Consider the following 22,082-nt stretch of genomic DNA (forward strand, 5'->3'; position numbering starts at 1 on the left):
ATTTTTGATCAAATGATAACCCAACTGTTTTTAATATTCTTTCTGCATTTTTTTTCCTACTTGCTTTGATTCTGTTTTATCTTCCTGTATTTTAATCATGTAAAGCACTTTGCATTGTCTTTGTACTGAATTGTGCTATACAAATAAATTTGCCTTGTCTAAACAATACCTGGCTGCTCAGATTTACAGAGATACAGATCATACTTCACAAAAGTTTTCAGTTAAATCCTCTTCTCCCCCAGATCAACTTGGTTGGCTAGGAGTTTTTATTCACGGATATCACATTTAACTTCTGCAAGACAAAAATATTTAGAAAATACTTCATTTCCTTCACTCTGTCTATAACAAATCTGTCATTGTAAGTTTTACTGTCTGAAGAAACATTTTGAGATGTCTGGATATAGTGGAATACTCTGAGGTTGATATTTCTGACATCTCCACATAGAAAGCATTGTTAATCAGATTGTTAGATGTCTATTTTTGAGAAAGAATGTATTACAGAGTCGTCATCCAACCTTCAGCAATACAGTTGTTTTTTGTTGAGTTTTTGTCCATCATGAGCTTTCCTTCATTGCCATATGTCTTTTCTGACAGTTGCATGGCACAAACATACAGACTAGACCCCACAGTAGGCCATTTGCCCGCTTCAGCTGTCTAACTTTAAACCGAGGATGATGTCAGAGGTGGCAGCAATGCCCCATTCATGTTTGTTTCATAACAGGTGTTTTTGCACACAAAGGGAAAGCGTGCCCGCCTCCTGGCATATTCGTAGGCGTACGTCTGCTTTTCTAGCCTGGCTGTGCTTTGGACTGTGCACAACAAAACAAGCCTAAGGTCTGCCTATTGTTATCTCGTTGGCACAATTATGCCCACTCCTGTCTAGTGGCATTGACAAACACACAACTTTCACTCCATTACCTCTGAGGGCAAGGCGGAGGGGCGGGGGTTATGGAGGAGGATGGTGGAGAGCAGATTCAATGAAGGAAGGGGGAGTCGATGTTGTAAATTGAGGCAATCAGGCATGATCATGTCTTCTGAATTGACATGTCAGGATCACTTAGAGGCTATAATAAAGTGGACAGAAAAGGGGAAAGGAGAGAAAAAGAGGGTGTGTTTTATTAGATGTGTGTTTTTGGATGTAAAATTGATGAAGAATTTAAGTGTGTATTGTTGCAGAGTTGGGAAGTGGTGGTCAGAGGGGTGGGGTTTGCTTGACTGTGTGTGTGTTTGTGTGTGAGTTTGTGTTGGGCTGCATTGAAAGGCTTTTCCTTCTGCTCTATTTACCCAGGTGAATGGGGAAGCTGGCCCATTCCTGAGCGGGAAAACATGTCATTTTGTGCAAAATAAATGTGTGGGTACTTGTGAGTCTGTTCAAGAAAAACCCAAATTACACTGCATGATGGTTCTCCTCCACTCCATAGCCTAAACAAACCAAGTGTAGATCAACACTCGCAAGTGCATCTCAGTACAAACACTGCTACCCTTATCAGACCTTCCACCAGTCTGTGAAACTTTCTTTTTTTTGCACTTTCTACTGAAAAGTTCCCAAAGTTTGATTAAAAAAAAAAATAGAAGTTTCTCTGCCTCTTTTTTATGAGTGTAAATGAAGAAAAATTTGACATAACCAGTATGAAAGCAGACAGAATGAGGTCTAAGGGGAAGTCTCTGCCACAAGTGTGCATGTATGTTAAGTTTTTTTAAGGGTGGTACTGGGAAAAACAGAAACCTAGCTGAGAAACTTGACCGCACATTCAACACCAGAGGTCTGTGAGGATGTGTGTTCGATTCTGTTTGTGGTTCTTCATAAAAACCATTTTAGCTCATGACAGTGGGATCCAAGAGCATAGATATCACGCTCTACATAATAAAAACTATATCGATGCATACTAGTTATGGTAACCACAAGGATACACAAGATGTTTAAAATTAATTTGTGCTTTTTGACGGTTATACATATATTAGCTTGGAAAAACATACAGTAGATTTAACTTTATGCTTTTCATTCTTTGTCATTGTAAAGCTCCATACCTCTGTATATTATCTTAGGACCAAATACATGCAAATAAATTGTACTGTATTATCACCATGTCTCATCATATAATTTTACATGATCACTTCTGGGAACTTCTGGTAAGTTGTGATTTACTATAACAGCGCTGTATAAGAATGGGTTCCTGAAAGCCTCTAATTTGATTGGCATTTCATTTGCATCTTTTTTTTCTTGGCATGTTTGTTATGCTTCCCTAATGGTTCTGTGATTTTAGAGATTCATGGATTTGGTCTGTTTCTGTGTCGCCAAGTGCAAAGCACGTGAGATGTTTAGGGCATGAAAACAAACCCTACTGTTCTACATGTTTTAAATGTGTCTTTCATCCAGTATACCTAAATCAAATGATTGCATATTCACCACAGTGGCAATTAAAGGTTGCAGAGGCCTGTTAATCACTCATTGGTTTAAGCATGGTGTGTGGAAGCAAGGAAAAACCTAAAATATGAGGACCCAGGTTGAAGACGGATAGCATGAAGGACTTCACATACTGTCACTGGACTCCACATTGTAATAATGTTGTATCTTGAAAAGGCTTTGTCTCTCTTGATCACCCAATTAACTTCAAACACCTGCAAAGGTTTCTCTTGGCTATGGATGGTCTCCTTACTCCAATTCAGGTTGATTCCAAATCAGGCCAATTAGTTTGGACACTTTGAGCCGAAGTGGACTTATGTCAGCAGTCGTTATGATAGGTTCTCTAGCCCCTGTCACATTTGAACAATTTAGACAGGGTATGCCTGACGTTCCAGAATCTTCTAAAACGCTGGCATACGCTGAACTTTCTATGCAATTTTTCAATTTTGGGTATATACTAGTGTTGCACCGATACCGATACCAGTATCGGACGGGGCCCAGATACTGCCCTAAAATGGTGGTATCGGTATCGGCGAGTACCAACAAATAGGGCACCGATACCATTTTGAGAGCCATAAGTTTCTTCAAGTATTGTCACCCACTCCTGGTAGGCAATAAAAAGTTCTACTGGATTCACTTTGTATTAGATTTTTTCCTGCTTCACAAAGGTAGGCAGCAGCTCGACAAAGCCATGATGGCAATTATTTTAAATTATTATGGTATCGGTATCGGCCGATAGTGCACAGCCAGGTATCGGTATCGGGGCCAAAAAATGGCATCGGCGCAACACTAGTATATACATAGAGTATTCATGACTAGTTATGTCCAACGACAGCCTAACTTATGCATAATCCACAACAGTGTAAGGCCCATGAAATGATGCACAAACCAGTGTCCGAGGGGAGCAGCGATGCGCCTGCATAAAAGATGTCTTTGATCGCGGTATTAACCTAGCTGCTGTGTACCGCCTGGGCACAAAAAAAAAAGTAATAAAAAGGAAAAAAGAAAAAGTAAGAAAGAAGGTTTGCATTTGCTGCAGATTCAGCATCATGATTCCTAAGAAGTTAGTGGTTGTGGGCATGAGGGAGGTTACATCACATCTTCTCGCTCACCCTATGATGGGGATGAAGTCTGGAGGAGAACAGACAGGTTCCTCCTGTGAACTCCGTTTTATACCAAAACACTGCAAAGCTGTAAGTTAGAAACATGTTCAGCTGTCGTCTGGAACACGTCAAATACGTTGCTATCCGTTGGAGATAAGTTACACATAAGTTATGCACAAGTTACTCATAGGTTTTGGATAAGCTGGAAGCCCCGACTTATGAGTAACTTACACCATAAGTCACCCATTAGTAGCTATGAGGTTGCTCACAACCCTTTATGTGACAGAGAATTTAGGCACAGCCCACTTAATGGAGTTTAACAAAAATACATTATTTTAACACATGTACTCAGAGGCAAATATACACAATTTCATATGTACATTTGTGTAACTTTTGCTTTTGTGGTTATTTCCCAGAACGCTGTAGTGCCAATTTGACAAACATCCTCCATGTACTGTTCACCTCATTAAAAGGTGAAGGCAGCTTAGAACAATAGGCAGGAGCTGCAGTTTGCAATATTTGGAAGCAGCCTTAGCTGATATGGAGAAGATTTCTGAATTGAAATATGTCCTGAAGACATTCACTGACATCCTTTAAAAGTACTCGACTGTTGCTTGGTGCAAAGTTCTGTTTTAAAGTAGGTGAAAACACAGTTTGAATGAAGGTGTAAATTTTTCTTTTTTCACTGCTATGGGGAATAAAGCAATACTTAATGCTGATTGCGTTTTTTACCTTAGAAGAGGCTGCCATTGCTTGGATCCCTATGTGGTACCATGTCACTACTGGTGATCAACCCCACAAGGGTTGTATCTTCTGCAAATTTCATGAGGGTGTTAGAATCATGGGTGGCAATACAGTATTTCATACAATGTTCTCAAGACTAAGCTCAGAACACAGGATTCTCATACTCCACTGATGATGGCTCAGGATTTGAAGGTGCCCATCTTGCAGTGCCTGAGACCGTTAGTTAGAACATCTTTGACACACAGACAGAGATTAAAATAATAACTCTAGCTAAACATAATACAAATAAGGAACTGATAAAATATATAATTTATGATTTAAAATGAAACATGTATTTCATTGCTTTGCTGGCACCAAAGTAAAGTTTATCTTTTTTTATACATATATTTACTATTTGCTTTAAAGAAGTGTATTATTTACACTAACTATAAGCACCTTTCCATTTTGTTTGTCAGCCCTAACATTTCTCCTTTGCTCTTGACACAGTTGTCACCCCTTGGACAATCCTGACCCACTTTCTGAGATGTTTACAGTTATTGTTTCCAGTTATCAGCAGCAGGCACATTGATCTATCCATTTTTTTTGCCCCTGAAAGAACAACAAACGGCCAAAACGAATGGCAGCCAAATCTGTGAGGACCAAACTGTTACTCATCAATCTAATCTCCTCAGCACCAACTCACTCATGATCTGACTGTGTGTATGTGTTTGAATGATTGTGTTTCTGTGCGTTTACATCTCTTAACCTTCTATGTGAGAGTACATATACATTTGCATTGTGTGATTTGAAGGCAGTGATTACAGTTAATTATGGTATTTATTTTCTGTGTACTAATGATACAGCCAGTCAGAGATATTTTAGGATGGGGTTCTGCACCCTTTACTCTGTCAGCAAATGGAAACTGAGAACCACTAGTATTATGTGCAGAGGTCTGGTGACAACACTCATATGGACTTCTATAACTTAATAAAAATATACAGAATATACACTATCAATGTTAATATTGTCGTGGAGCATGACTCCAAAGGGTAGAATTTTACACATAGTTATATATGTATATATGTTTAAAAAATAACCTGATCTCATTATATTTGCCAAGGTGATAGGACAAGGGGTGCACTGAAGAAAAAATAAAAAATAAAAAAAATTATATATATATATGTAGAGTAGTAAATTCAGACAATTGTTTTTATGTTATTTCTTATAAAGTATCTTATAAAGCATGTAATAATTTTTTTTGGGACATTTTGCTAAGCACTAGCTGAGCTCAATCCCAGTCAGTTCATGGGCTGTGAAGGAGCTAAAGCAGACTAGCTTTGCTAGAACTTGGCATTTTTTACAGAAAGTATTAGAAATTAAAAGCAGATACGATTCTTATGCACTTTATGCAAAAAAGTCACTCCTAGCAAAACAATTTACAATTAAGTTTAGTTAAATGAACAGATTCAGAATCAGTACAGTACATTCATTTTAATCTGATCCAAATAAATTATAACATTGCACTCAATCTCCGTTTATTAAGACAAGTAATATGAATGTTTTCAGTTTATAACATGAAGGCAATAACTTTCAAGAAATTCCTTAGTCCAGAAACTGCCTGTTTTCACCATGTACAGTTGTTTGATTGAAATCCTAAGCTTTTTACATTCCCTTATCTTAAGTACACATGCCGTAAAATGGAATAGAAAACTCTCTTTCAATAGGAAGGAACCTGCTCCGGACCCTTCCTCAGGGTGTGCAGCCATCTGTTATGATAAAACGTGACTTTGAGGACCCATATTCATAACTTCTGCTACTGGGCTCTGATAGAGGCAGCAATGATGATGTAGCATTTTCTTTTCTTTATATTTTAATATCGGGAATATGTTTTTTTTTTTTTAAACCTTTTCTTAGTGTCTCAAAATGGTCACCATTTATCAGCAACCCTAATATATAATCTGTAATGCTATTGAAACATGTGCACCCATCATACTATTGAATATCTGCCTTGGATCTTAATGGCATACAAAGATTCCCTAAATTTACACAAAAAAGCTCCATCCTCATCTTTCTATGAAACTCGTTTTAAGTTTGTCACTGCTTCCCTAAAGTTGAATTTAATAGCTAAACAACCCAATCAGTATGCAGTCAAGAGCTGCATTTGAAATCATCTATTATAACTCCTAGCTCCTGTCCCTTCACCTTCATGAGGTCAACAGTAAGAACTTTATCATGCAGGAAGGATTTACGGACTGCCGTGCCCATTCCAGACAGCCTTTAACTCATACATCATATAAACTGCACCTTTACTTTAATAAAATGTTTGGTTTGTCAATCTACTTTGTCAATCTACCTTACTTGATAAAAAACAAGCTTGTTTAAAAAAAAAAAGTGTTCCAGACAAAGACACACAGTTAATGTTTATGTCAAAATGACTTTTCCATTTTTGTGCATAACTTTTCTTGAACCTACAATGCTGTAGAAGACATTCAGGGTCTTACATTCAGGGGCTAAGCTAACATACAGTATTTTGTAAATATTGAGGTAAAAGTTTTATAAATTTTATGTTTAAAGGATAATTGATTAGGAAAAAGTGTTTCTTCTGCCTGAAATTATATTTCAGAATCTTTGATATACCAGCATTTGCAAATAAATGTACAGTTTTGTCTGCCTTTATGGCATAATTTTGTATTATATGTTGTGATGGTGCTGCTTAGTGGAACAGTGGGTCGAACTGCTGCCTTGCAGCAAGAAGGCTCAGGGTTTGATTCCCGGCCCGGGTTCTTTCTGCATGGAGTTTGCATGTTCTCCCTGAGCATGCGTTGGTTCACAGTCCAAAATCATGACTGTTAGGTTAATTGACATCTTAGATGTGAGTGTGTGTGTGAATGGTTGTTTGTCCTGTTTGTCTCTGTGTTGCCCTGCGATGGACTGGTGACCTGTCCAGGTTGTACCCCACCTCTCACCCATAGACATTAAATTTGATGTTTTTTTTCTGCAGTTGACACAGTTGATCATAAAGTATTGATACACGGTTTAAACGCTGGAAAAAATTGAAATCTAGATAAGTCATTTTTTTCTTAAAATAAGTGCAATTGTTCTTGGATTCAGGAGGTAAAATAGACATTTTGCGAATGGAACAAGACAATAAGAACAATAACATAAGACAACACAATTGTATTGTCTTACTTTAAGTGTATATTATATAATTATCTTATTTTAAGAGTAAAAAGACTCATTCCATTGACCAGCTATTTCATTTTACCTACTCAAATTAAGGGTAAATACACTTAATTTAAGAAATTTCTACTTAATTCTAGATCATTTTTCCAAACCTTCAGAGTTAATGGATTGTCTATCAAGTGTAAGACTTGGCTGATTGAAAACTGCCTTTTGTTAAATTCTGAAAAGACAGAAATTCTGATTGTTGCTCCAGAGGAAAACTGTTCAATTTGTTGTGAGTCATCTTAGTTTTCTGGGCCCCCCTGTTTAGAAATTTTGCTGTATAGATGGACCAGTCATTGTTCCTTGGAAGCCATTCAAGACTTTTGGTCACAAACTGCTTGTGATGCATGCTTTTATTTCCTCTCATTTAGGATATGGCAAATCTTTTTACTTGTTTTGACAAAATTATGCTTACTGCATTCAAATGATTCAAAATGCTGCAATGAAGTTTTTAACAGGGTCCAGGAGAAATAGACTTCACTCCTATTTTATCCTCCCTGTACTCCCCTTCAAATAGATTTAATAACTTTGTTTTTAATAGACTTTCAGACCATTACTTGGTGAAAATTATTTTTTCTTTTTTTTTTTTTCTTTTTTCTTTTTTTTTTTTTTACAAAATCTGATTTATTTGCCTTGAGAAGTACAAAAAACAGTATTATAGATAAAACTAATAACTATTAGATCTAGATTTCAGTAAAAAAAAAAAAAATAGCAAGATAGTAACTAGCAATATCTAAAAATACACTAAAACCATTTTCAGTCATGAAAAAAGTCTTCTATTTTATATACAATAGTTCATGTTCAATCAGAAGCCGGCATTTCAAATGGGAAAAAGTAATCTAACTGTTTTAGGTTTCTGTTCTCCTTTATGAATCTCACCCACTGTATTATAAGTCATGTATTTATTTAATGATTTAAAAATTTTGAGAATGATCAAGCATTTATCCGCGGTTCTACACTCCTACACAAAATGATGCAATCTGTAGTTCTTATCGAGTTTTCTCCAACTTAAGCATCTTAAGTATAAGTAATATTTTGCATCATGCCACAGTTACAATGGTAGTTTTATTGGGACAGCAATGGCGGTGACATCTTTTCAGTAAAAGTGCTTTACAATGGCTTGCAATTTTTCCGTGCAAAAGATGGCAAAGGTCTCATGTACATTTTTACACCAGCATGAAAAGTGATATTGAAACCTTATATGAATAGCTCCAGTGCAAGTCACCTGAATTGAGTCCATTTGCCTACAGTTTAAGCCTGTTTTGTGGCTTATATCTATAAAAAAATCATAGTTGTCATTATATGAGGTGCACAGTAGAAATTGATACAAAAATGTTTATGTTTAGCAGCTTAAACTATTAAGATATTGTTTTTTCTGTTTTAATAAAATCCATTTTATATGACGAGAAGGCCTGTTCCCTTACATAACTTTATGATTTCTGCTTAGATCTTTGTTGCTCTTCTAATGAACATATAGCTAAATAAATAAATAAATACATATTAGCAAAGGCAAATATTGAATTAGCAAAATGATTTGTCGGAAATTAAAAATATGCATAATTTGTATTTTTCGTATTCTATTTTTATTGAGTATAAATAAGGATTTGGTGTGACTTAATATCAACAGGCACCACAATTAAAGGTTTAGATGATTTATGTCCTTTCATGCAAAAAATTTTCATAAGTTTGAATTGAACTTTAATTAAAGATCCTTTGCTATAAAGAGTAAATTATTTATATATGTTTTGAATACAGAAAGTCTAACTAAGCATCCCTTTTCTCTTTTGGTTCTTTCTTCAATTTTATTTTCCTTTGACCTCCAGTGTTTTTCTCCTCATCTCTGTAGCATGGAGGAGAGCATACAGTTATCAGGCTCACCCAGCCCGGCCCGGCCCTCCTACCTGACCGCTGCCAGCAGGGAGCGGCTGCCCTCGCCTGAATATCTGCAACCACATCATCACCAATGGGATGGGGAAATTGACCCAGAGTTGGTTATTCAGACTCAGGGTGGGGGCACCCAGGCCTAGCTTGTGAATTTGTGGCAGTGAGTGAGTGTGTTTTTGTACTCAGAAGCCCGCCATTTCTGCAACATCCGATTATAAATCTATTGTGACACACAAACTGAATTTATGGGCCAACCTTCTTACAAAAGACGTGTTTGATTTGAAAAGGGAAAGGAGGATAGAATAAATAGCAATAGCAGTGAAAGTGAACTTCTGCTTGGCTTGAGCTCATTTAATTGAGAAACACCTGAATAACTGAAATGTGTAAAACACCACATTCTAGAGCATTAATACCCTTTAAACAACTTTCAAGTGTTTTTCTTTATGATTCTAACCCAAAGATGACATCTACACTAACAACATGAAGCACATCAAACAGGTATGATGTTAAAACTTTTCTGTTAATGGTAAACTCTGAACAAACTTCCCCAGTGCAGTACAGTAATTCTTATAATATGAGTTGATATTATTTTGTTTTTTTTTTGTCAATAAACCACACACACACACACTCACACAGAGGCAGCTGTCATCTCACACAGTGGAAGCAGGTGTTTATGAATCTCATGAGGTTTGGGGTCTTTTTTTTTTCATTGGGTATAGCAGAAGATGGTGAAATTCCCAATGTGAAAGTCTGCTTCTTGCTCTTTCCTCTTACTGCAACGCACACATACACAGTTAGAGAAACACACACTCACATAGACACCAAACCACATTCACTGACAGGAAATTTCAGAGCTATCAAATTAAGGCAAACCCAACCAACCTACACTACAGTGCCTTCTAAAACTTTTACACATTTTGGTTTATTTCAACCACAGATTTTTTATATATGATGCTAGACTTTTTTTTTTTTTAATCAGGACAAATACAGAAGAGCAAAATCTTTAAAACAAGGCAATAAGAAGTTGGATTGGCTAAAAGTAATTGGATTTTATTTGGTCTACAAGCAAAACATTGTGAGGTGGGGAACTACCAGCCTAAAAAACAAATACCTTATGGTAGGACCATTACACTATGTAGGTACTTTTTTGTCTAAATAGACAGGAAAGCTGGTCTGAGTCTATAGAATTAATAATTACTGTTTAGAAACTGCACCAAGGTTCAAACGTGTGTGTTTAAAAGATCATTTAATCTCATATGTGCTGAGGTGAAAATCCTGCTGCTGTAATTTTAGTTTATAAGTCTTATAGTTGTTTACTTGAATGAGACTTATAGGAATGAAAAAAGAGATGAACCCTATCTACTGAAGTGACTAAGGTCTTTTCAAGTACAGGGATAAAAGTGGTCTAAAAGAAACAGTTGGATAACCTCCCCAGGAAAGCCAGCTTTATTATATTATGTAGCTTCGACCAGTGCAGATGCTGGATGGAAGGAGATCTTTGACAAAAAAAAATAATTTGTAACGCTGTTATAGAGCTGGAGAGCTTCGTTAGTGATAAGATGTTGCATCCTAAGTGCACATAGGAGCGCTTTCATAGATCATTCCTTATTGCATCTTTAAGTTTTCAGTAATCAAACGATCCCGATACATTGACAGTCCTGTTAGTCAGATTTAAATATCCCTATGTGTATTCTAATGATAGTCTGCTTTTGCACAAATATACAAAAGCACATTTTAAACGACATCTGGATTATTTCAGTACACTTGCTCATCAAAATTGACATATTTTACCTTTCTTTGCATATTAAATGTGATATTGCTTGACAGACTTTGGAAAAGTTTATTGTTAATAAGACTTTTGCCTCATATTGTCTTCCTGCTTTGTGTTTACACTATCTCTACTGTCAGCTCTATTCAGATTAACAGATAAATAGGATCACATGTCAACAAGAATTATTATACCCATGATGAAACTATTTTTTTCTCATCCCCGTCTTAAATATGACCGCCCCCCTACAAATGTGTCCGTCTCGATGAATGTCATTTCTGTTTATGTGTCCCTCTGAGAGTTAAACTTGAGATAGGAATCTATATTTGAGGGCAAGTGTGGTGGTTCAGGGTGAGGTGAGGGTGCAGATGGCTGGAGGGGGCGCAGAGGGGAGGGGGTGTAAATATAGCTGCTGGACTGAGTCAGGGCCCCTTAGGTTGCTAGCCCTCACAGGAAAAGCATTCGCCTCAAGAGACTGAATATGGAGCTTATAGGTTTGAGCATGTGTTTTATAGCTTTTCATATTTCTTATGATCACCTTCCACGTGTTTAGCGACTCTATGCGATGGAGTTAAAAATACTAGACATTACCTTTTGCATACAAGCGGTGTCCCCTTATCCTTATTTTAAAAAAAAGTAGGCAACAATTGAGAAAATTTGCGTATTTTCTTCACTACCTGATAAACTGTCCAATCTTTTAGTGAGCAGCAGAAGGAAGGAGAGTTTTATGATAAGCACTACGCAGTTTTATGACAACAAACCTTTGTAGCGACATGGCCATATGACAGTAATAGGGGTGGAAAAAGTATTTGAATACTACAAAGCCAGCCAAAATTTGAATACTACAGATAGATTGCACTTTTAAAAACACCAGATAGGGCATTATTATTTTTTTTTTTTACAGAGAAATTACTTTAAACAATTATAAACTTCTACAGTATATAACTTAAACATGGAAATCTCATTGTTTTTATAATAGCATTTTAAATGTTTACTCAAATAATGCTCAAGGACAAAAAAGGTTTCATAAAAACAGCACACTTTATTTTCTTGGCAGTATACAAAAGTATAAAAACGTGAAAACTTGGCATGTATAAACGCTTTCATAAAAAAGGCCAAAGCTAGTATCAAAAAAAGGCGTAAGAGTATAAAAAAAAAAGCGTCTGTTAAGTGTTTGACAAGGGCTACTTAAATCTTTGTATGAAAACAAAATGCTGATGAAGTACACTTTACAAAAACATTACAAAATTATTAAAAAGTTTTATTTTTAACTGGTAGAAAAGTTTCTAGAGGGCTTTCTTTATGTAGTAGGATATAAAAAACATCAGTGTTAAATTCTTTTGTTTTACAAAAAGTCAAGAGCAGCTTGGTTTTTACTCTTACTCGGTGAAGCTCATTTCAGGTTTTGAAATGGATAGTGTAGTCACTCTTTGTCCCTTTCCATAAACATATTCATTTGTTCACACATTTGTCCCAATGTAAAGCCAGAAATGCATTTAAATTTGAAATGAAAACTTTTTTTTTTTTGTGAAATAAAGATCACATTATGCTAAACAGGTAATACTAAAGTTGGCCAGATTTGAACCATAATATAAGAACAAACGTAACAGTTCTTAAGCGTTATATGACCAAACACTTGAAATCCTTTGCAGACCCATGCACCTTTTAGAAAAGGTGAAATAGTTCCATGAGTTAAATTCAGAGGTCAGTTTGGAAATTCTTATCATGCCTTTGGATATATGATAATGCTAACAGGGCTTAAATACTTAAAATTACAACACTGTTCAATTGTTGGATTATTAAACAATTACAAAGTCATAATCCAGAACAAATATAAAAAAAACAAACAGGAACAAACAAACAAATAAATTAACTTGTTCTTTATATTAATATCAAAATTCAGAACCAATAATACAGCCCAACGCAAACATAGTCACCTTTTCCCATTTATAATACAACAGTGATTAAAAAAAAAAAGAGCTGACAAGAAAGAGGGGACAATAATAAAAAAACTCAAATCGTACTTAAAAAAAAATTATAATAATGTGTTTAGTCTTTGGTTGGTTGAATCCCAACAAGTTTGAGTGTAAAAACACCAGTGGCGTAGAAGCCTCTCCCAACTGTTGTACCACAACAAATATTAAAAAACCTGCAACGCTAAGTCCAGCGCAGGGAGTGTTGACGTTTCCAGATCAGCATTTTCTTTCCATTCCCCCCCGTTTGTGTTTGCTTTGTCCCGTTCTCCATTATCTACATCACCAGCGTCCTCGTAGGGTAAGTGTTGATGTACTTGTGGTTCTGCTCAGAGGCCAGAATGTGTTCCTCTGTCTTTCCGCAGGTTGCTGGTTCCCAAGAACAGAGCTGCTGCTGCTGAAAAAGGAAAAATATATACATTTAACATATAATATGCATTTAAACACACACGTTTTATTGTACATAATTATCTATAATGCAAGTGTACATGTGATCTGCACTGCACTGAAGTTAGAATGAATTGGTGTTCACAGACAGTCCTCTGTCTATTATGCTAAAGCTTCCAGTGTGATATGTGAGGAAGAGACAGATAAGAAAAATATATATACACACAACCTAATGCGTGAACAATAAAACACACGGGCATAATCGTTGCATAGAGGGAAGTAAAAAGGATGCATTACAGAGAAGCAAGGATTTTCTCCATCTAACCCAGACCAGTTTTGACAGATTGTGAGTTAAATAGCATCCTTTCATTTATTTATTAAATCTAGTGGTTCTATCTCAACTCAAAATGTCAACATTAACCCTTTATCTCCATTTTTTAAAAGCTTATAATGACCACATGCTGTCTATTGTTTGTTTATAGACTTGTGTACCATTGAGCATGCTTGCACTCAAAACTTTTTTTTAACATAAAAATATTGCTAGATTATGAAACCAAGTGTAATTTCATGTACGTACCTGTAGTGGGCTGTTCATGCCTCTGCGAGAGAGGTGGTAGGGTTTGTGTCCATCCTCACTTAGTAATGAGCTGGTAAGAATGTCCTGATTAAAGTAAAATAAAAAAAAAACAATTAGTTCAAAAACTTTTTTGAGTTCAGAAAAAAAACAAAACATCGAGTAATCAAAGTCGCAAGGATTGAGTTTCGCAAACTCACATGTGGACTTAAAGGGACTTCCTGTGCAGAGGCGTTGGGAGAGAAGAGCTGAGTGTTGAGGTCTTGACCCTCCCACTGCATACAGGGGCTCCGCTCGCACGGGGACTCCACCTTAAAGGCGACACATATCCATGTCATTCACCGCACATATTCATACAACCACAACTGGATGCAAGCAAAAAAAAAAAAAGTATGTCAAGAATGTTTGTAAATGAAAAAAAACAGACATCTACATTTAATTAAAAACTAAATTAAACTTAAAAAAAATCCTTTAGAATATAAACAACAATACCATGTGTTTCTTAAAGTTTGTTTTATTATTGTTGCCGTTGAAGGTATGTAGTTGATAATATGTGGAAATTACCTCTTGCTTAATTTTCTTTAGAGGAGGCTGGTCAATGGCGCACTCCATCGGCTCCTGCTTAATAGACTCAACCATCTGCTGCTCCAGAGTCGTGCTCTGAAATAAATTAAAATATATATTTTAGTTCAAAAACAGCTTATAACACATTTAGGACTCTGACACATCTTTTTTCTTTTATTTTTTTTTCCACCTGTAGTTTGAGAGATCCATGAAGGCCCAAAGTTGATCTGAAGGGAGTGGGTGTACGAGGGCTCGACTCGAGGATCGATCGACGGATGTTAGGAGTTCGAAATCTAAGAGGGAAGACGACAGTGTTGGTAAAGATACTCCTCAATAAATCTCCCTTCTCATATAAAAAACGTTGAGCTTACTTACAGTTCTGTCTCTTTGTGTGGCTTGATGGAGTGGTCGATAAGAGGCTTGGTGTCCACAGGCATGCTCATTCTTAGACTGTCATCAGAGTGTTCTGGACACATCGACTGGCTGAGAAACTGGGAAACAGACGAGAGGAAACAAGTTAATTAAGGTGGTTCAACATTTGTATTTCTGGATTGTAGAAATTTGAAATATCTAAAAAAGGGAGTTCAGGAAAGAAAAGAAAAAAAGACTGGTGCAACTACTTAGGTGAGCATTACTAGTTCTAAATGATTTGTTCTTGTGTTTTGAGAAGATAGGCTGGTGATTGGAAGGATTTGGATCACTTTCAGCTATTTTATCTACCTGCGAGGGAGAAAAGGGTAGATTTCTGACTTCTGAGGACTTTGGGGTTGAGCAGATGACCCTGCCTGTTTTTAATGCACTCCTTTCCAATGGCCTGGTAATGGCCTCACCCTCTAAAGGGAGGCTCTGGAAACAGGGCAGTAAAACTATACAGCTCATTTCAATCCTATGCTCTTTAAAAGGACACAGATCTATGTAGGAACAAGTTTCTTCACAGCAAAGCAGAAACTTACAGAATCGATGACAGATTCCATAAAATCTGGGACCGAGTTTAAGAATGTGGGGCTGCTGTGATGGCTGCTACTGGTGCTGCTGGATCGTGTTGAGGAGGCGCTTTCTTCAGGTAGGCAGCTCTGGTCGAGAGGTAGTGCCGGGGCGGCCGTGTGGAGGTGCGACAAATTCATCGTCGCATCATCTGAGCTGCTGATCACAGAGCTCTGGGTGGTCCAAGCCGGAAAGTTTAAATTCATCTGGAGAAGAAAAATACGATGATGATGAAATGGATGGACGTGGAGGAAATGGAACTGGTGTAAATGCTTAAACAAAAAAACAAAGAGAAGAAGAAAGGGAACTTTAACTCAAATAGCAACAGAAGTATTGAGCAGAAAAAAGTTGCACAAGGGGTCACACACACAGTAGAGAAATGGTGATAAGGCCCTGTTTCATCACTTCTGCAGAAACAGACCCCCCAGATGTTTCCTCCTCCGAATTCACATAAATACACACATCCGACCACCGTCCTCGAAGCCGGGGTCAGAAATACACTCGCATAAATCATGCTGTCACAATTTCACTCCCAGACAGACGTCTTTACTTACTGATAGTGATGGCTTGATTTTCAGCTCGTTCTCCGTCGCCATGAGCAGCCGTTCGATCTCTTTCACTTTCTGCTCTTTCTCAGGATCTTCGTCACCATAGTGTCTCTGGAAGAAGGACAGCATAAAAGGACATATTAGCAAATTGCTATAAACCCCCCTACTGTGGGACAAGAAGGGATTTCCATTGAGCACTTTCAATCATGAATGCCTCTCAGTTTGTTAATTCACACTGATGACCTATCTAAATGATAAATTGCTGTTTTTGCCTAAATACATGGATCTGACAGGTATGAAGAGCTGTAGTCATTTTATTGGTAGACATGCACAGCAGTAGGGTTATAATTTCAATTTATTTAGTCAGAAAAACGAGAAAAACCTGTTTACATGCTCTATATTGGATAATAAAGCCCAATTACAATATTTAAAAATATAGCATTGAATTTTACTGTAGTATAATTAAGACTATGTCAAACTGGATTTAATTGGATGGATTTTAAGTGATTTTGAGTTGAATTGCATTTATTTATAATCTCATACTAAGTGTAGAGGTTTGTCTTAGAGGATTTCTGAACTTTATTTAAGTAATTCCAAGTTTGTTTGTTTTTTCCCCACACAAAGCAAAGCTGCAATGGAACAATAAATCCATTGCATTTGGGGTGCTAATCATTCAGTAAGCGTAAATATGCATGAAAATTCCACTCTCATGTATTCTATTGAGAAGATCAATTATATCTTAATTTCCTCAGGTATGTCTAATGAAAGCGAGGACATTTAATGGAGATATAATGTGAGTGAGTTCAGGTTGTTGCTTTAAGCTGAATAACAAGAATGAATTTGTATCTTTGGTTATAAGCTGGTTAAAGTCCTTACTTGGATAGCAGCGGTCCCTGGCTGGGGAATGTTCAAGATGTTTAAATGCAAAGCCATTGGGAAGGGCAGCTGTGAAATCAAGAGAAAAAAACAATAAAATATTATAAAATGTTTTATTTCAGGACGTCATCCTTTTTTGCTATAAGGAGCTTAGATTTCGGTGTATAGGCCACTCACTCTGTGTGTTTCAGATATGTAGTTGTAGGTCACAGGAGGCAGCTGTGCATGGCTTGGTGAGTGTTGGGGATAGTTCATCACATGATTGGTCTTGATAAAGCCGTGGTTCATGGACAGCGAAGAGTTGCTGCTCTTCGACGTGTTCTGAAGGTAGCCCTCTTGTTCAACCTTTCGCCTCATGGTGGAGTTCCAGTGGTTTTTTATGGCGTTGTCAGTCCTGTGGGTTGCAATGCAAAAAATGCATTAAATAAGATAAATTATATTATAAAAAATAAAACAACACCCCCCCGCTCTGCGGAGACCGTAGTCCGAAAGCGGTGTTTGAAAACCTTTATCAACAGAGAAACATGTGGGCTGACACAGATAAAGAAAGTCTCAGTCAAACAAACAAACAAACCCATGCATGTTGTTGATAAGGTTATCACAACAAAGCGATTATAATAATCTTAGAGCTGTCTCTCTATTGATATTCTACTCTACACATTTTGCATCAAAAACCAACCTGCCCAACACTTAATGTCTGATTCTCTTTTGCTTTCCCTGCTTCATATTCTCTATTCTGGCCTCCTAACCACAGCATTGCGCAGCGAACCAGCAAAGGCTCCGTGATTCATCCAGCTTCTCTTTTTCCTCCTACCCCCCCAAAGCCTTCTCCATTCTCTGCCTCACCTGCCAGGAAGCAGCTTGGCGATTTCTGCCCAGCGGTTTCCCAGCTTCTCATGTGCCTGGTAGATGATCCGGTCCTCCTCCTCGGTCCATGAAGTCTTCTTGACCTCTGGGTTCAGGTGGTTGTGCCAGCGCTCACGGCACTGCTTGCCGATGCGTCCCTTCAGGTGCTTTGCAATCACTGACCAGCGTTTGGCCCCGTACTTCTGGACCAGCTCGATCACCTGCCAAGTTGGTGATTGAGAGAGAGAGCGAGGAGAAAAAAAGTACAGGACAGAAACAGGAGGAGGAACAATGTGAAAAGGAAGTCAAAAGCAGAGGGCATGGCGAAAGGAGAAGGATGGGGTAATCAAAGGGAACAAGGGAGAAGTAAAGGTGTATAAAGATATGATGGACAAAGAAAGAAAACACACACAAAAAAAGAGAAATTAACTCTTTAGAATGTGCACATAATTTATTTTTTTATTATTTAACTAACGGAGGTGACTGCTAACACCTGCTAATGAGCAGTGAGGGATTTTCCAGTGGAACTTTGGCCGCTCTGCTAATCATTACAGCGGCAGCATGTGTTTGGAAGTACAACTACTTTGAATTAGCTCCATGCATATACTCCACTGACTGAGATTAACCAAGTTATATTTTGTGTAATAACACCTGCAAAGTGTGCAACAGCAGATGCCTAAATTGCTACAGAGAGGTTGCTTTAATCACTCAGGAAAATAAAGTAATTGTTTTTGATTCTTACAGCCCGTTTCCTGTGAGTAAAAACTGTTACTTCAAATAGATTCCAGGCCATGTTAAAGGTCATCATTTAGAAAACAAATACCTTTATGCCAAGTAATGCACATAAAATGCTGTATTTTCTTACCCTCTGGTCCTCTTCTTTGGTCCAGGGCCCTTTAATTAGTTCTGGGTTGAGAACCTTCTGCCACCGGTGCTGGCACTGCACATCTGTACGATTCTAGGAGTTTCAAGAGAAATATGTTTTAGTCACAAACAGAGGTAACCTGCCTATATAGACCAAGTCAGATAATGTATTAAAGATAAATAATGAAATAATTTTAGGAATTGTTTTGCTACAAATATGTTTTGTGGTCCAGGTCAATCAACTGTTAACACAATATGGTTTAAAGCTCTTTTTAAACAGACAAATAGGGAAAGGGGAGCATAAATGGATTTTTCTTGTTTGGATGAGCAGAGCATTAACAAAGTGGATTTAAAACAAGACATGATGGTTGTTCTTTGTTAAAAGACGTACTCCACAAATATTTAAAAATAAAAAAAAACACAGCCAGACATGATGAGAAGACTAAAGGAGCACCACCCTCAATTCTATTAAGATCATGATGTTTGACTATGACTGGGAAACAATGGGCTTTATGTGCTGCTCTATATCCACTTCAAATCTGTCACTCCTCTCAAAGTTTTGTCAACATCTCTGCTTAAGCCTGTGCACCCGAGTTAGAGCAATATGAATAATTAATGCTACTCTGGTTCTATTTTAAAGGGAAGTAATTTTTTATTTTTTTTTTGCATTATTACTATGAAACAGATATTTCTACTCAAGGTTCTTAATTAGATTTTTATTTTCTTTCAATACATTACCAGCATTTCCCCCACGCCCCAATGTATTACTTACAGTTAAAAGACTTGCAATTAGTTTCCAATCTTCTGATCCATGAAGTTCGACCAGTTTTTTCAGCTTTTCATCCTGAATAAAAGAAAATATATATATGAAATTCCATGTAATAAGGCAATAATTAGTGGAAGTGATTGAATGGTGCTCTGAAGATATGGACTTTTACGGCATACCTCCTCTCGAGTCCAGCGAGTTTTTCCAAGGTGACGTTTCCCTACTTTGGCAAGAGTCCCATCATAGTCATGTTCGTACATATCTGTCTCTTCCTCATCTTCCTCGCTACTGTAAACACTGTGAACACAAACACAGAAATGTTATTTTTTTTTTTATTTAGTGTGAAAACCATTGCTGTAAGATGGAAAGAGTGAAAGAACAAACAAAGTTTTTGTCAATTATCTGCTTGGAAAGTTAAATTGAACCAAAGAAATAAATAAAAAAGAAAATAAGGCTGCCTGTACTCATCAGGTGAAAAAAAAAAAACTGAGAACCAGTCATTCTTGAAGGTTTGGGTGCAGGCTTTGGGCCAAGACGCTCACCGGCAAAGAAAAAAAAAAAAAGATAGAGGGAAGAACAGCAAGTTGAAGGGAGGGAGGGAGAAGGATGAACAGGTTCCAGTGTTTTTGGTTTCCACAGATACTGGGATTGGCACATGTGATCATCATTTTGTGACCTCGGCATGTTCAGACCTGCAGTGGCAGTGTACATCACAGGCTTGCACGCATACACATACACAGATTCACATACACACACAAGGAACCGGTTAACCAATCAGATTGTTAAACAATGTTAACGTGGAAGTCAGGGGTGCTTGGAAGAGAGCAACAGGTGAACAGACATCCCACAGTGTGTGTGTGTGGTGTGCATGTGTGTATCCTTGAGGTATTTATTGTGCATTATCTTCCTTGTTCCACTTTTTTTTTTAAGTAAAATGTGTGACAGCATAACGAATGGTATTAATATTGGTGAGCAGTATACAACTTTAAACCCAAAGAATAACGTTTTATGACCTTATTTTATTTAAAAGTAAATTTATAATACAAAAATGCAAGCTGATAATAACAAAAAAAATGTGTATAAGAAAATAGTATTATGCAACCTATTCTGGTAAGACCAGTTTTAAAATGCCCAATAAAAAAAAAAACGTTAAATAAACAGAAAAATCTAATCAATAAATCAGCTTTATGTAGGTTCATTGATTAGGTAGATAGGAAAACAGCATAATAATAATAAATATGGTAAATTCTAAGTTCAGGGTCTGAAAATGTGCTATTCAAAGGGGGAAAAAGTAGCGCAAGTAAGTGAAGAGGAGGCACTGAAAGCGCACTTTCCAAAATACCAGGCTGCGCTCCTCGCTTTCAGGGATGCAAACTTAATCCAGCCTTGTTTAGAAATTCCCCCTCTTAAATAAATACCCCTCTGCTCTACAGAATAAATTACAGAAAAACGAAAGTAACCGGCAGGGTAAAGCCGCTGGGCATCGGTCAGTAGACCTTAAGGCGCTTAAAAAAATAACAATGTAAAACTTTTCCAAAGAGCTTTTTTTCCCTTCTTATATTAAAAATACACTGCTTGAATAAAGTTTAGCTACAGGTGAGCGTTCAGCTTCAGCTGCACCGGTGTTAACGCGCGCGCGTGTCACTGACAGCAGTGAGGAGCGCACATGCCAGATGACCACCACCTGTCATTGGCGCGAGCGCCACAAGCTCACCATCAATAAATGCCAAGAAAACACAGCGGCTCGCGCACACAAACCCCACCACACACACAAAACACTCAATTAGCTGATTAAAAAAAACATACATATGCGTCCTGTTGAAAATGATGCAGCTTTAAACGCTCAGGTTTCTCACATATATAATAACAATAAATGAAAGAAAACCAAAAATTGGCATTAAAACAAGAGAAAACTGCATTAAATTAAAAGTCTGGTGAACAATATTGGCCTTTTTACCTGTTTTTCGGCCGCCGAGTCATTGTAAGGTATAGCCAGCGGCTTGCAGCAGGTTGCGCCCAGCGTGTACTTTCGCTATCCGCGCCGTGTTTGTTCTCCCCGTGAGCAGGCAGGCTGACATTAATTTAAACTACTGCTACACGCGTGGGGCTCCTCCCCTCAGCTTCCCGGTTCATTTCGCGCTCCGAGGCTTGGCGCTCCGCTGCGCATGTCTGCTAAACTGTATAGTTCAATTGAAGTCCGACTATTTTCTGAAAGACTTTAGAAAACATGACGGTTATATATATTATATATTTTTTGTACTAAATTTGTATAGTATATTAGCAAATAAATAATTTCACAAACATATATTGTGTTTTACCTTTTAGTGCTACAGTATGAAATAATACTTTTTCTGATTTACAAAGTGTTCCTGAAGTGCTCACCCTTTACTACACTACAGCCTGGTCTGGCGCTCTTCTCCTTATCATCCGCGCTAGATTATTATTATTTTTTCCTTGTATTTACTTGCTTCTTTTTTTTTTTCTTTAAAAAAAAGAATGAAATTGATGTTAGGACCAATAAGAATATGTTTGCACTCAAGGAAAATTAAGTTCGAGTACTTCCAGCTTTGTGACACCTGTTCGGCGGAGTGCC

At 37.3% G+C, this 22,082-nt stretch overlaps 1 protein-coding gene across 1 annotated transcript; it reads right to left on the minus strand.

Moving 5' to 3' along the window:
* Positions 1–12,129: 12,129 nt before the first annotated feature.
* Positions 12,130–21,604, minus strand: myb (v-myb avian myeloblastosis viral oncogene homolog). Its single transcript, XM_038292663.1, has 15 exons — positions 21,447–21,604; positions 19,669–19,786; positions 19,496–19,567; positions 18,725–18,817; positions 17,860–18,080; positions 17,191–17,407; positions 17,014–17,082; positions 16,144–16,248; positions 15,559–15,795; positions 14,981–15,096; positions 14,796–14,898; positions 14,606–14,701; positions 14,242–14,352; positions 14,045–14,128; positions 12,130–13,477 (listed from the first exon to the last, which is right to left on the minus strand). Exons 1-15 carry the CDS (start codon positions 21,467–21,469, stop codon positions 13,358–13,360), a joined length of 1,785 nt encoding a protein of 594 aa, XP_038148591.1. The 5' UTR covers positions 21,470–21,604; the 3' UTR covers positions 12,130–13,357.
* Positions 21,605–22,082: the final 478 nt, after the last annotated feature.

Source organism: Cyprinodon tularosa, unplaced genomic scaffold (genome assembly GCF_016077235.1).
Source record: "Cyprinodon tularosa strain WSP-4 unplaced genomic scaffold, ASM1607723v1 ctg315, whole genome shotgun sequence".
NCBI lineage: Eukaryota > Metazoa > Chordata > Actinopteri > Cyprinodontiformes > Cyprinodontidae > Cyprinodon > Cyprinodon tularosa.

Excerpts from the sequence above, each read along its gene's own strand:
- myb (XM_038292663.1), bottom strand. The coding sequence starts at position 21,469 with ATGACTCGGCGGCCGAAAAACAG. Across the intron at positions 17,408-17,859 it reads GCCAAGCTGCTTCCTGGCAG|GACTGACAACGCCATAAAAA; the intron begins GTGAGGCAGAGA and ends TGCAACCCACAG. Across the intron at positions 15,097-15,558 it reads TGGAATCTGTCATCGATTCT|TTTCTCAGCCAGTCGATGTG; the intron begins GTAAGTTTCTGC and ends TCTGTTTCCCAG.